The 15,244-nt window shown below is 46.3% G+C and overlaps 1 protein-coding gene, 2 long non-coding RNA genes and 1 pseudogene across 11 annotated transcripts; 3 read left to right on the top strand and 1 right to left on the bottom strand.

Moving 5' to 3' along the window:
* Positions 1 to 280: 280 nt before the first annotated feature.
* LOC120703835 (BURP domain-containing protein 12-like) lies at positions 281 to 3,067 on the top strand. Of its 3 annotated transcripts, none has more exons than XM_039988022.1 (3): positions 281 to 2,293; positions 2,482 to 2,519; positions 2,606 to 3,067. In XM_039988022.1, the coding sequence occupies exon 1, from the start codon at positions 368 to 370 to the stop codon at positions 2,270 to 2,272; it is 1,905 nt and encodes a 634-aa protein (XP_039843956.1). In that variant the 5' UTR covers positions 281 to 367; the 3' UTR covers positions 2,273 to 2,293; positions 2,482 to 2,519; positions 2,606 to 3,067. The 3 variants fall into 3 exon arrangements, with proteins under 3 accessions (XP_039843956.1, XP_039843957.1, XP_039843955.1); XM_039988023.1 differs by having other exon boundaries at positions 281 to 2,318; XM_039988021.1 differs by having other exon boundaries at positions 281 to 2,323.
* Positions 3,068 to 4,946: 1,879 nt separating this feature from the next.
* On the bottom strand, positions 4,947 to 8,104 carry LOC120703834. Of its 5 annotated transcripts, none has more exons than XR_005687274.1 (4): positions 7,252 to 8,104; positions 6,433 to 7,163; positions 6,098 to 6,188; positions 4,947 to 5,343 (listed from the first exon to the last, which is right to left on the bottom strand). It is a non-coding gene; the product is annotated as an uncharacterized LOC120703834 (long non-coding RNA). The 5 variants fall into 5 exon arrangements; XR_005687275.1 differs by having other exon boundaries at positions 6,433 to 6,970; positions 7,068 to 8,103; XR_005687276.1 differs by having other exon boundaries at positions 6,433 to 6,638; positions 6,778 to 8,102.
* A 250-nt stretch (positions 8,105 to 8,354) lies between these two features.
* Positions 8,355 to 10,941, top strand: LOC120703833. 3 transcript variants are annotated; one of them, XR_005687270.1, is made up of 5 exons: positions 8,355 to 8,950; positions 9,044 to 9,240; positions 10,094 to 10,130; positions 10,210 to 10,650; positions 10,887 to 10,941. It is a non-coding gene; the product is annotated as an uncharacterized LOC120703833 (long non-coding RNA). The 3 variants fall into 3 exon arrangements; XR_005687272.1 differs by lacking the exon at positions 10,887 to 10,941 and having other exon boundaries at positions 9,044 to 9,106; positions 9,177 to 9,240; positions 10,210 to 10,667; XR_005687269.1 differs by lacking the exon at positions 10,887 to 10,941 and having other exon boundaries at positions 10,210 to 10,667.
* Positions 10,942 to 13,011: 2,070 nt separating this feature from the next.
* On the top strand, positions 13,012 to 14,042 carry LOC120702186 (annotated as a pseudogene).
* The last annotated feature ends 1,202 nt before the right edge of the window (positions 14,043 to 15,244 follow it).

Here is a 15,244-nt window from a genome sequence, read left to right as displayed (position 1 = left end):
CCATTACCGTCAAACGTGTGGCCTCACAGCTAATAACGCGTCCTCTCAAAGATCAAATTCGAATGCAAATTTCTTCTTTTTCGCTACAGTTTTAAAACTCAGAAGGATAGATTTCTCCATTATAAACACCTAAATATTGTATGAACTGGTATATTTCTATGATGTTTAAGGGAAAGAGAATAAACCAAATTTCCTAGGTGAAAAAAATGTTTTTGAAAAGAAAGTTAGAGAGAGAGAGGGAGGGAAAAGAATTTCCAAAATCTGCCTTTTGCCACTCTGGAACTCACTCCCTCCATCTCCGCACTCTTGCTCTCACTCTTCTCTCCATCCCCAAATTCCCCACCAAACCACAATCTCCAACTCGGCAATGCCTTCTCCCCCTCCGCCTCCCCGCGCCGTCCTCCTACTCCTGCTGCTGCTCCTCCCGCGCAATGCCGCCGCCGCCGGTGCCGGAGCCGCTGCCGGCGCGTCATCGGCGGTGAACCCGTTCACGGCGAAGGCGGCCTTCATCCGCTACTGGAACCGCAAGGTGCCCAACAACCGCCCGCACCCCGCCTTCTTCGTCGCCAAGCTCTCCCCGCTCCCGGCCGCCGACACCGCCTCCTTCCCCTCCGCGCTGCCCGACATCCGCGCCCGCCTCCGCGCGCTCTGCTCCAGGGCGGGGCTCCTCTGCCCCGGCCCGGCCGACGCGTCGCTCGCCGCGGCCGCGGGCCCGTTCACGGGCTACAGCAACGCCAACTTCTCCAACTACGGCACCGGCGGCGGCGCGGGGGCCGACTCGTTCCGGAACTACTCCCCTGACCTCAACATCGCCGCCGATTCCTTCCGCCGCTACGGGCGCGACTCGTCCGGCCGCGCCGACCGCTTCGAGTCCTACGAGACCGACGGCAACCTCGTCACCGCCAACTTTACGTCCTACGCCGGCGCCGCCACGGGCGGCTCGGGCTCCTTCGCAGCCTACGCCGCCGGGACCAACTCCCCGGACTCCACCTTCACCAACTACGACGCCGCCGCCAACGGCCGCGGCCGCGGCTTCGCGTCCTACTCCCAGGAGGCCAACCACGGGGAGAACGGCTTCTCCGGCTACGGCAAGGGCGGCAACGGCGTGCGGGAGACATTCGCGTCCTACGGCAACGAGTCCAACGTCCTGGCGTCCGCCTTCGCCAACTACGGCGAGGCCGCCAACGGCGCCACGAACACCTTCACAAGCTACGGCGTCGAGGGAAACGTCCCCGAGAACACGTTCCGGAGCTACGGCGCCGGCGCCAATGCAGGCGTCGACACCTTCAAGAAGTACCGCGACGACGCCAATGTCGGCGACGACAGGTTCTCCTCCTACGCCAAGGGCGCCAACGGCGGCGCCGCCGAGTTCCAGAGCTACGGGAACTCGGCCAACCCGGGCAGCACCACCTTCAGGGGATACGGCGAGGGCACCAACGCCAACCATCGCATTGGCTTCAAGGAGTACGCCGGCGAGAACAACACCTTCAAGGGCTACGCCGAGAACGGCGTCGGCTTCAAGGAGTACCACAACGCCTCCAGCTCCGCGGCGGCGCCGACCGTGTCCGCGGAGGCGGCGACGTCGATGCATCGCCAGCACCTCAGGTGGTCGCCGGAGCCCGGGAAGTTCTTCAGGGAGCGGGAGCTCGTGGCCGGGAACCGAATGCCAATGCCGGACATCAGGGACAAGATGCCGCCCCGAGCGTTCCTGCCCAGGGAGATCGCCGCCAGGATACCATTCGAGCCCGACGCTGTCTCGGAGGCGTTCGGGGTGCCCCTCGACACGGCGATGGGGAAAGCCGTGGCGTCCACGGTGGCCGAGTGCCGGCGCGCGCCCAGCAAGGGCGAGACGAAGCGGTGCGCGACCTCGGCCGAGGACGTCGTGGACTTCGCCGTGGAGATGCTGGGCGACGACGTCGTGGTGCGCGGCACGGCCTCCACGGCTGGCGGCGGCGGGGACGTCCGGCTCGGCGCCGTCACGGGCGTGGACGGCGGCAGGGTGACCCGGTCCGTGTCGTGCCACCAGAGCCTGTTCCCGTACCTGGTGTACTACTGCCACTCGGTGCCCGAGGTGCGGGTGTACGAGGCCGACATCACCACGGCCGACGGCTCCCGCGAGAAGATCAACCGCGGCGTTGCCATCTGCCACCTCGACACGTCGGACTGGAGCCCCGCGCACGGCGCGTTCGTCGCGCTCGGCGGGAAGCCCGGCGAGGTCGAGGTGTGCCACTGGATCTTTGAGGGCGACATGACGTGGACGGTCGCGGATTGACGTGCCTGTGAATAAGCCTCTGTAAAAATACCCACTGCTTTCTTTAGTTCGGTGAAGTACTCTTTTCCTATTCTTATGCTTTTTTTCTCTCTCTTTACTCTTTAGTATTTCAATCTTCCTAGACTTGATGTGAACTTCTAAAATGTACTGTTATTTTGTATGTGCATGCATCTTGTGAATGACAGTGTGATTTGTTTGACAACCTGTAGGTCTCCCCAAAGGATGAGGTGGCTGTCAAGAATTCAAGGTACCTGCTCCTGTAATTTGTTTTTACCCAACCAGAAACTGCTTACTGTAAAATACCCACTGAATTTTGTATTTTTCTGATCTCAGGGGAATACTTACTGTAAATCCGCGTCCGGGGGACAAGAACTGGGGGTTTCATGTATGAGCCTGACATACGTATCAATGAAGAACTCATGGAGACATTGACGTTTGATGAAAAAATTAAGCTGGGCGTAAAGCAGCCCTACATGAATCTTTTAGCTTGATCCTAATACTCAATAGCAGCCTGTTTTCTATAGTGCTTCATAATTATTTGTTTGTGGTAACTATTTGCTCGCAATGATTTTCTGCTGTACTTTTCAGTCAAAATCTGTCTCACATTCTCGTGGGCAGTTAATTGTAAAACGGAAGTTGTGGTCTATACTCCGGAGCGATTGGTGTTTATTGTCTGCTTAGATATATCAAGTCAGGGTTAAATCTAGTCAAATTCCTTTGGCTTTAGTTTGCCGAGGAAATGGATTCATTTAGATCATGTCTTCTGGCATTTGAGAATGGAAGCTTTTCACAACAGCTATTCCTCCTGGATACTGAACACCGATTACTCCCCTGAATGCTTGGGTTATCTTGATGGAATGGTTAATGCTTTGACGTGGTAGCTTAACTCTATTGGCTGGAATGACCACATCTCTGCTCATCACAGATTTTTTAAACGTAGTTGTATTGAGCTTGGACTATATTCAGAATTATCCATGTAGGAATGCTGCATGAATTTCCGTCTCCTTGCATAATTTCTTGATTTCAGCCGTGCTCATCAGCACTTTGGAGTCATACGTCTGGCATTGTATTTGTTTGTTCAGGAGCACAGTTCACTTCGCCGTACTTCTATTGCGACGTAGATTACAAACTCAGTACAAGTTCTCATCTGCCAGAATTATTACTGTATATTGTGAGTTATCCAACTGTAATACATATCACATTGGCGATTGAGATAATCAAATAAACTATGATTATTGCAATAGAACCTGTCACTTGGATATATAATTATAAGCAGTGACAGCCCAGAAAGTAAATCAAGTTTTTAACCAAAAAAAATTGGCCGGGTACAAGGATGTTATTTTGTAGCTAGCATTGCTAAGTATTAATAATCATCTAGAGTCATCAGTTGCATCTACTAGCACCACACAACAACTTGACAGGTGCGCGCATGCAGATTGATGCAACAACTTGTAAATTTCTCAATTTAGTCCAATAGCTTGACAAAGTGGTGCATCGATCTATGGTTCAAGTATAATTAGCCCCTGTCTATCCTGGATTGGAAGGATATGGTGGGAAGAAAATTGATCATGCTACACCATGCTGAAGGTCCCAGAGAGGATTGCCTGCTTTCGTGGGTACTGTAGCTTTATTCACCCTTTGGTTAGCATCACAACAACTGAAGATATGCTTGACCTGTAATTTGAATGCTCGTTTACACAAAGAAGACATGTGGATACATCGCATCACTTTGCTGCTGGTGTGCCCATCAAGTAATCTGTTAATCAGTTGCAATGCCACCCCTTTGGTGTAACAGTTCCATACCTGTTACATGTTCTGCATCAGATTTTTCACCAGGTTTTAGTTATAAGTAGAAAAGAAATGGTATTTACATTAGTTTGGAAATTCAGTGCTTTGTCTGAATCACCAGCAGTACTGTTCTTACTCCTGGTTATTATCTCCAGAAGCAAGGCAAGAAAACTGAAAACATCAATCCTTTGGTGAAACATTTTCAAAGAAGGCATAGTCTAGTGCCATGTATCCATTCATCTTTGAATGAGTGGATTGTGTGTTTTTTCCTTTATTGTAGTTTTCAGCTCTAAAGAATAGTAATAGGCAAATTTTATGCAGATGCTTCTTGTCAGGACCTTTACTTGCAAGAAACCAGATCTCTATATATATTATATATATATATAAAGGGATAAACCTAATCCGAACCTATAGAATAGGTATTTTGTAGCCGGCTATAGGGTAGGAGGTCTATATATATCTATATATATATATAGAGAGAGAGAGGCCAGGGCTAATCTCTACTCTGGGTATGAAATAACTATTTCATACCCGAGCCCGTTCCGACGCGTGCGGCGCAAGCGATCGCGCCTGCCCTCCGCCTGCGGCCTACGCTCCCAAGCGGTTTTTTTCCTCTGCACGTGCGGTTCTGTCCCCGCGTACGATCCAGTAGCCATCCAGTTTTTCTGGTTCTCCAACTTACACCTCATTTTGCGTCGTATGTTTGGTTTTCTTGGATTTTCTTCTTTTTTGTCCTGCTTATCCACGCAGATACGGTCTGGTAGGGATGCATGGTTATATAAAATTGATTCATATACCTGATTCGCAGGGAGCTTTGCATTCGCGAAGCACTTTTTACGAACTGAAGTGCATTTTCCAAAAAAATTTATTACTTGTGTGCTGGTGCTTTACTCAACAAATTATTTTATTCCCATAGAGCAGTGCTGCTACAATATTTCCAGTAAAGTCATACGTATTTTGCAAATAGACTTGTTATCAAATGAGCATCTAGGTGAGTCAAGGAATACAAATTGAACAATAAATTTAACTTTTTATGTCTGCCTTAAGACCCATCTTGTCCCTTGTAGCTGTTTTTTCAGCTAGCTTCTGACCACATACACATTGGCATTTGTAGACTAAAGTCATTTTCATGAAAACAACATGTTGAATGTGTAGACTTAAATGATACAGTGTTTATCACCGTGGTCTTGGATATATCATGCTGAGCTCACTGGAACCTAAGCTTGTGTATTCACTCTTGCAGTTTCCTTTGTGAGTTGTGACCTAGTCTTAGTCACTGCCACCTGCAATAGAAAAACCACAACAGAACATTTTTTGCAGATAATGTCACGTGTATAGAAAATTAACTATATGCAACCTATCTTGGAGTTTGTTTCTTCATCACAAATAATGACATGCACAGACACAAAAATCTAGCTACCTTGTAAAATGAAGTGAGTGAACCATAAAAACCTGTCACAAGTATTCCCATGTGTGATGGAGCAAAAGACTACAGTTCAGATCAAAGAATACTTTGTAGGCAAAGATTCAGTTGGGTGATAACACATCTAATGTTCAGAAAATAGGAGTCCTTAGTAAAAGTAAGACATATTATTCAATGGTACTAGCTGCACATACAAAAAATAAACACTACGGGAAACTAGCTTACCATAATACCTAGTCAGACTATAAGAACCACACAAGCAGTAACAGGGTAGAAGGTAACAGCTCATAACCACAATGATTGTAGTAAGTAGTAACAATTTGTCAATTAACCAATAAAAATAAATTTAACTAATAATCAACAAATCCAGCAAAATCAGCCTAATAATTTGCTAGTTGATTGATTATCCAAAACTGTGGCAAAGGGATGATGATGGTGATCTACAACCACTAACAGAAGTTGAAATCGGGAGTTAATAAGCCCAAATTAAAAGTCAGCCCTTAACGACATCCACCAAGTGGAGTTTCACACAATGAATACAATGCTAGTTGACAATAGAAGAAAAAACAAAGGGATAACGCGACAATAGAAGAAAATATAAAGGGACAAGGCACCTGAAACGAGGGGTCGCCACACTTTTTCCTCTGCTGGGAGCTAGATCCTGCATCACTGCAAATTGTTGTGCATCATCTTGTTACTACCACCCTACAGAGGAACCAACTGACCCGCATCAGGGATGACATTTCTGAAAGAATGATGCTATAGTAAACAGTCATGCAAATTATCGATTGCTCTGAAGAATTATTTTGTGTGATTCAGACGTAGGAGAGAATCCATAAACATGAATCCTGATTGTAAAAGAAGTATTTTATTATAGAGCCAATATTAATTCAGAAGAGGGGGGTTATGAAATCTGTAAACTATTCACAAACAAGGATCATTAGCAAACCTCAATGTTTGAGGCAGATGAAGGTGAAGACCTATCATGACATCTGAAAATGGAAACAAACGAATCATGACTTGTGCCACATTTACACCCTGTTTGATTTGAAGGGCCATTTTATCAGATCAGATGCTTCCAGATCAGATCATGACACAAACCAAACAGAAATGAAGTGCATTCGCACGCCTTGGTTAAGGTGGGGCATGCAGTCACTACAAAATTTCAGAAAATGTTCTCAAACAAGATGTTTGCCAATATCTGTGCTTAAAGTTGAAACCCGATAAATTAAATTGGCATCCCTGAGCAATGAAATTCTTCATGCATGTACACTAGATTGGAGATGGCAACTACCTGTCAAGATTCTACAGTTTCACATATCTCTGATGTATATGCGCACTTCAAGCAGGGCACATCGTTGCATACCATTATGTAATATTGTTCTATGTAAATCACCAGGTGCGCTTCAGGCAAGGTACATAGTTGCTACAGCCTGTTGTAGTATTCTGAAATTGCAAAGTTTTGACCATGAAGCAGCTGACTTATACTGCAAGAAGAATTTAAACACACATCAAAACAATTCAACACAAATAGAATTAAGGAGACTGATCCTAGGTTTAATTCACGAAGCTGAAGCTGCAGACCTGATAGCAAGTTAGAAACTCTATGCATCCATGTCAAGAAGGAGTGCTTAAAGAAACAAAGATAATTCCTTAGACTGTCAAGAAGGATAGTGCTACCTATCATATGAACATTCTGAATCTCATAGCTACTCACGCATCACATAAATATCTGAAACTTTATGATCAAATGCAGCAAGTGGCTAACCTGATGCTTGCGGATTGGTCGTTAGTCTGAAACTTTATGTTCCGCTGGGCTCACGTATAAGCAGATGACAGGAGTGCACCAGCTACTCGATTTGAACAACCAAGGCGCCTGTGCAGATAAGTTTCCTGCTATACTGCTCTACATGAACGCCATAGAAGCACAGCAGTGGTCTCCGCGGGGGGGGGGGGGGGGGGGGGGGGGGGGGACAGAGAGCCGGTAATGCTCGCACCTACAGAAGCAGCACAAAATTCATTCCCATGAGAACAAGCTCAGCGAAACGAACCCGACACAGATCGGGGAAGTACGAAGGACCCAATCCACCGAGCGAAATCGGACGGCCTCGCAGAGCCGGGCGATTCAACCCCGAGAGAAGAAAATCTAGATTCCGTCGGGGGGGGGGGGGGGGGGCGAGGAAATGGAGGAGTGGAGGAAGACGAAGGGCGAAGCTAATCTAGGCGCCCGCTCGCTCGCTCGCTTGTGCTGCATCTTGCCCACGACACAGCGGTCGACCTCCTTGTCGTAGGCCGCGCGACCTCGGCGGCGCCGTTGTCACCGAGGAAGTGCGCTCCCCCATCCCCGGCGGGGGAGGCGAGCGGCGCCGGGAGGAGACCGACGGCGCGGGAGGTTGGTGCGGCGCTGGGAGGGACTACGGACTAGCCAAAAAAAATGTGGCCGTGGTGGGGGGAGCGCCGTCGGAGGCGGCGAGCGCCGCCGGGAGGAGAGCAACGGCGCGGGGAGGGTGCGGCGCCAGGACGGGAGCTGGGCGGTGGAGGGGAGCGGCGCCGGGAGGAGAGCGACGGCACGGGGAGCGGCGTCGGCAGGAGATCCGGGGGGCGGGGGGGGTGGTATTGGGATTCGCAGGAGCTGGGCGGTTAGTGGGGGATATCGTCTGGGCGAACCGGGTGCAGAAAACCGGAAGCGGCGACCGGGAGACGGGGCGGATCTGGTTTTCGGGCTGGCTCGGGTTTGGAATTGCTTATTCCCTACCCAGGATACCCAATAGACTACTATATATATAACTAAAAAGAGGCTAACGGTGACGTTTTTTCGTCTACCATCCCCTTCGTCGTCCGTCCTCGGATGGTGGAGGATTGCCCGTTGGACCAGCGTGCCCGTTCGATCATCAGCCGTCAACCCCGCGCCCGCCCTTCCCCTCGCGCCGCCCTCGCCGCGTCCGTCGAAGGGGCCTGAGCTGCGGGCGGATCGACGGATCAAGCCGGCAGAGACCCACCTCCTCCGCACAGATCCATGCCCCCCGGTCCCAGCCTCCACCACCACTGAGCCCCTCCTCCGCCGCCACGCCGCGCCCCTCGTGCTCCTACCCCGCGCTTCTGCCTCCGCCGCGCCGCGCCTAGGTTCTCTTTGACTGCCATGGATCGATCGACGCGCGGTGCCGCCGGCCTCCTCCTCACTTGCCGTCTCTCCGCGCGAGGTCGACATCCTACCGCTCAGCCGTCGAGCCGCAGTGCCATCACCTCCAGGCCGGCCACCTCCACCCTTGCTGTGCGTCCAAGGCTCGCTGCTGCGTATCCCCATCACCGGGCTGCCTCTCCTCACAGCAAAATCGATCGTGCGCCACTGTTGGTGCCTAACCCTAACCCTAGGGTGTTGGCCCCAGTGCACTGCCGCCGGCTTTCCCCGACCTCACCACCAATTCTTGCCGGCGGCAACCTCTATCTTCGTCTCCACCGTCATGATGGTATGCACTGAATTGTCAACTCTGCTTTGTTTTTCCATTCCCATGCCTCCTATTCTGACCATTGTCCTATTCTGCTACTGCATCAACGACAAGACTGGGATCAAGCGACGATGACCAGGTCTCCAAAGAATCATGACCACAACTCTGTAGAATCATGTGAGCCCCTAATTAAATTCTATCTCTTTGTTCAACTAATTAGCATTATATTTGTGGCGTTTGGACATAGGGTCTGAATTGGATGGACACTTTGATCTTGAAGCATCTGGGAAGGACTCAGTACAAAACTGCAGGTATTAGATTCTTAATTCTTCATGTAGGCCGTATGTTGTCTGTTTGCTTATATTATTTGTGCCTCTTGGTTGATGTCAATGAGTTAATTTAATTTCAGTTAACAACATTATAATCAAGAACTGCTTGACATTAGATGGAAGTTTAGAGCTTGTGATTAGCAATGACTGCCCTAACAAAGTGCAATTTCTTTTCTATCTCTGATTATTGCAGTCCAGATTCTGCAACTGTATACCTAGATATTTGATGCAATACACATCTGTCGATCTTTTCCTTTTTTCAGAGTGATTCTGTAGCTTGTTAGATCATGACTCCATGCATAACCCATAGTATATTCTTGGTTAATTAAATATGCTCTTTAGATGAATGGGGCTAAGGCACTCTTACGCTTTATGTAGTTGTGCTATTTGAAACAATAGGGTTGTCCTTGGCTAAATGTGTTTGGTTGGGATCCCTCAGTTTTGTCATCATGAAGAATCAAGTGTTGCCTCAACTGTCTGGCAGGCTATATATTTTTTTTCTCGAACACGCAGGAGAGCTGCGTATCATTGTATTAATAGAAGAAGGTTGGAGTCATACAGAAAGACCCCCACACACACCCACACACACCCAAACTAGAGGCTGGCAGGCTATATATGTGTTAGTGTTTTCTAAATTTATGGGTGTTCCACACTGATCATATGTTGCTAGGTTCAAACAAATGGGAATACGCATACTACCTGCTGTTCAATAATATGCATGGCACCGAGCAATATAGAAAAAAAAAATAGTTTCCTCAGATTTTGTTTTAAATTATTATATTTCTATTTTTTGAAAATTTTCCTGAAATTTGTTTGTGTTCTCATGGCAAAGCAGAGTTACCAAACCATAATCAAAATCTGAGAATAACCAGGTTGGTTGATCAACTTGCTTGGTTTTCATTGCATTCCAAAAGTGCTTTCGGATGTGACAGGTGATTTTGTTTCTTCCAGGTGATCAGCAAAGTTGGGGCAAGCCTTCTCTGTGACACTAAACCTAGGTCTGAAATGACAGTGAGTGGTACTCCTCTCTTGCTTGATCTCAATCTCTTTTGGAACAACATTACCATAAGATGATAGAAGCGTTTGCTTCTGCATGTTTGTGTGGCTGAAGTAAGTTCATGTAAGCAGATTCTTCTCTCCTTTTCTTTTTGTTCTTTGTTAATTCCTTTAGATATCCAAAACAAGGCATGTAAATTCTGGTATTAGCAAGTTTCTCTTTTTTTTTTGTTACCGGTGCCTTGTTGTTTATCCAATTGGATGTCGATGCTCAGTCTAGCAAATTTCAGTATAAAATGTTAGTTGACTTTGCTCTGGACTTAATGTTTGGTATGTTTTCCATGTGATTGTTTTTTAGCATGTCGGACATGAATACAGGATACTGGAGTAAACCAGGTTGGACCCATCCCCCCCCCCCCCCGCCTCATGTGAATATGCTTAGCTAAGTTGAAGTGTCGATGGATCGCAATACATGAGAAAAACACACACGCATCTAAATCACATTGCTTTCCAAAATACAATTCAGCTTGCCTCTTATGAGAAGTGTATTATTTCAATTTTATTAGAAGTGTATGAAATTAATGTATCATTTGTTCAACTGTAATTTTCTCTGGTCATTTATATTATTTCAGGTAGGCTGATGGAGCTACAAGATAACACACATCTGAAAACAGCACAAATCATACTCCAACCAGGTCTATCCATACAAGCTTTGCCTCATCAGGTTAGTCAGGAGGAAGGTGTAAATGATTTGTGTTCAGAATCTTTTGTAAATCCTTAATGGTGGATGTCGTGGTGGGGGGTGCGTGAAAACTCACATAGTCTGATTCATTAAAACTAGAGTACTCTTAAAACTATTAGCTGATCGTTTATTTTGGTTAGTTACTTGGCATTTGGCAAGCACAGACATACCACTAACATCTGAGATGACAGTCACCCAGTCTGATGTCTTGACTATTTGCTGACTTGCGGTTCAGATCGCGTCCATCTTGAAGTAATCACACAATCATTTCTATGTCAACTCCTAAACCAATCAGGACCATGGTCATTTGTATGAAGTCCTCTCCTTGATGTAAATTGCAAAAATGTAATATTTTTAGTTTGTTCAGTTTCTGTTCCTCCATTCAAGGCTGTAGTCTCCTTTGAAGACACTAAGCCTGCAGTATGGCTTTCCATTTTTTTTTCTATTAATTATGACTGGTTACAAATAACCTTCTTGCTCTGCAGTGCTCCAAATTATTCTATCTCGCTAGGCATGATTCAAGTAATTTGTTAAAATTTTTACTTTTATCAGTGCATAATTTAGATTTGCAAAATGTTGGTATGTGTCTATAGTTCAGTTTATATAAGCTGCCTAGCCATCACTGATCTTGCTGGTTGTCTTGTCACTAGGAGAGTGGTGGCACAGAGCGCAACGAAGAGTATTGCATGAGCTGACTAATAATGTGGTGATTGAACATTGCCTAAACAAACACGACCATTGATGCAAGAATGATTGAAATATTAATGTATGGTATTATAATTTTCTTTCTTTGGAACTTAACAATAGATCAGTTCTAAAGGACTATTGATAAAGGAGTGCTTTGCTAATTGTGTTGGTCTTTCTATTGACACTCAGTCTAGAATCATGATAAGTGTGGTTGTCATTACGTTTTAACTTAGTTGTTTGAATGATCTCACATCATGTGCAAAACACATTCTTCTAAATATATTTATTTTCTATAGACAACGTCTGATTTAGATCTTTTGCATGACATTATGAGATTTAATATTTATTTTGCCCGTAGAAATGCATGGGCATGAACCTAGTACTAATATAATAGATGAAATTCAGGTTCTCACGTCGTGGGAAAAAAAGTGGAAAGCATGTACGGCGACGCCCAGAACCACTAGAGCTGCTCAGAGAACCCGCTAACCTGAACAGGAAATGCACTTTTCTGAGCTTCTTGTAATTTCAGAATAGTCGGCAGGCACTTTTTAGGATGCTCATTTTGTCCTGAGCTGAAAAATCTATCTCCATGCTGTCATCTCCTCAAGTGTATTTTGAGTGATAATGTTGAACTTACTGAAATCACCTTGCATTGCTCACGCAATAGCGTTTTTATGAGCACCAAGGAGGCTGGGCCTATTTCCTTTCCAAGCCGAGAAACATACTGGCCTCATGGCGTATCACAAATCACCAGCCGATCCCGATCTGCTCATTTCCCTGCACTAGAATAAGAACGGCAAAGGCCTGACCAAACAGATTTCTGAGAAGTTTTATTCTTATGAGTGCTTTCTTGTCTAAAAAATAATAGGTACCGGTCAATATCTTCGTAATAGGTTCCTCCTACTTTTAATCATTAGATCTGGGTCTTAAAATTTTCAAATTTACTTTGCGTCATTCATGTTTCACAGGATCTTCAAATGATGAACTGAACTCTATCTTTCCCATTTGTTCCTGTTCCACACAATGATTGCAGTATGTAGATGCCAAATTATAGATTCGGGGTTCGGCATTGGAATTCGGAGTCTGTCAGCGTTTCTCTTCCTTGCCTCTCTCCCTTCCAAGAGATGGACTCGGACTCGAACCCGGAGTCCGTTCGCCTGCCGGGTTCTGACGCCGATTCGGAGTGCCCACGGCGAAGAAGACCCCAATAAAACGGGAAGCAGACAAGCCGTTCTCCAACAAATCAAACCAAAGCGTGACAGCGATCAATCAAAAATAGAAAGAGAGAAACACCTAGCACGCATAACTCACCGGCCGGAGTAGAAACCATGAAGCGGACTGCGTGGAAGCTGCCTCTGCTTGCGGCCTTGCTCGCCGCCGTCCTGCTGCTCCTGGCCCCGGCCGCCGCGGCCAAGGCCATCGACGCCAGGAACCCCCAGCGGCTGGAGCTGCCGGATACGCTGGCGATCGGCCCCGAGAGCGTCGCGTTCGACGGCCACGGCGCCGGGCCCTACGTCAGCGTCTCCGACGGCCGCATCCTCAAGTACGGCGGCGAGGGTGCCGGGTGGGCGACGTTTGCATACAGCCCGAGCTACACCAAGAACAACTGCGACGCCTTCTCCGACCTCCCACCGGTTGCCACGGAGAGCTCGTGCGGCAGACCGCTCGGCTTGAGGTTCCATGTAAACTCCGGGAATCTCTACATTGCCGACGCCTACATGGGTCTGATGCGTGTCGGGCCAAACGGCGGGGAGGCGACGGTGTTGGCTAAGGAGGCCGGCGGTGCGCCGCTGCGCTTCACTAACGGTGTGGACATCGACCAAGTCACCGGTGATGTCTACTTTACTGACAGCAGCACGACATACACACGAGCACAACATCAGATGGTCACCACGACGAGAGACTCGACAGGACGCATCATGAAATATAACCCACAGACTAATCAAGTCACTGTGCTCCAGTCCGGCGTGACGTATCCTAATGGCATAGCCATCAGTGCAGACAGAACCCACCTTATCGTCGCGCTTACGGGTCCGTGCAAGCTAATGAGGTACTGGATTCGAGGACCTAAGGCAAACACGTCTGAACTGTTTGCTGACCTACCAGGATACCCCGATAATGTGAGGCCCGATGGGAAGGGAGGGTACTGGGTGGCGCTGCATCGGGAGAAGTTCGAGCTTCCGTTTGGTTTGGATATACACTTGCTTGGCGTTAGGATTGGCGCTGAAGGTGAACTGCTGCAAGAGATGAAGGGGCCTAAGAACGTGAGGCCGACCGAGGCGGTGGAGAGAGACGATATGATGGCAAAATATATCTTGGATCCGTTGAGTTATCGTACGTCGGTATCGTTAGCACTTAGCATGTAGAAGTCTAGTAAGGTTTAAGATATTGTATTTGTTCTCTTTTAGTGTGTTGCAGTAGTATTTGTGTGTTTTTTTTTATCTTTATTTAATTAATAATAAAATGATGCAATTGTGAATTATATGATTGTCGAATCGGATCGGAATTTAAATGTTTGATGGATTGGTTCCAGGCTGCTGAACTGATGCTCGTATATCCCTTCCCTCCCTGATTCAGGGATTTTTATATGGGTATATACTTCACTAAGTCCAAATTTGGGCCAACCTAGTGAAATGTGCATATGTATATGTACTTCTATAACTTCGTAGGCCTAATGGGCCAACCGATCAGGTCTGGGCTCATCCAAATTTCGTTCGCTCAATGGGCTAACCTAGCACGGGCCAGATTTAAAATGCCAGGGCTCATCGAAACATTGCTATTTTGTAAAAAGAAAAATCCTATTTATGTCCCTGAACTACGGATTGAGTTTATGTTACCACTTTTTGAACTCAAAAACTAAGTATTTTAGCTCCCCGAACTCGCGATACCGGACATATTGCCTCCGTGGGTGGTTTTTCTTATTGATTTTCCTCTTTTTCTTTTATATTTGTTTTGAATGAATCTTTGAAAAATCACAGTAAATCAGAAAAAATTAGAATTAAATTCTTTTGGACTCCACATGAGTAGATATATGCAGTGAACACATGACATGATATAATTTAGTAAAATTGTTTTTTTACATTAAAATATACATTTTTCTATAATTAATTCATATCTAAAGTTTTCGTGGTCCAATCGTAGTGAAATTTTTGTGGTGAGCTAATAATTATATTATTGAGTTGTAGTAAAAATGTCATTGTCATTGGATCATTTGTTCTTGAGAAACTGAAGAGGCTGATATAGCTTGGAATTAAACTCCTGAATCTATATCTTAGGCATACATGATCCAATGAGTATAAAATTTTTACTATATATAAATCATTTAATTATTGGACTGCCATAAAAATTTCACCATAATTGGACCACAAAAAGTATAGATATGAATTATTTGCAAAAAAGTGTATATCTAAAAGTAAAAAAAAAAACAAATTTTACTAAATTATATCATATCATATGCTCACTATATGTATATGCTCATGTGGAGTCCAACAAAATTAAATTTCCATTTTCTGATTTTTTGTGATTTAATATAATTTTTCAAAGTTTCATTCAAAACAAACA

The sequence above is a fragment of the Panicum virgatum genome, chromosome 4K (assembly GCF_016808335.1).
Source record: "Panicum virgatum strain AP13 chromosome 4K, P.virgatum_v5, whole genome shotgun sequence".
NCBI lineage: Eukaryota > Viridiplantae > Streptophyta > Magnoliopsida > Poales > Poaceae > Panicum > Panicum virgatum.
The sequence above is the reverse complement of the archived record's forward strand: the minus strand, read 5'-3'. Positions and strand labels throughout refer to the sequence as shown.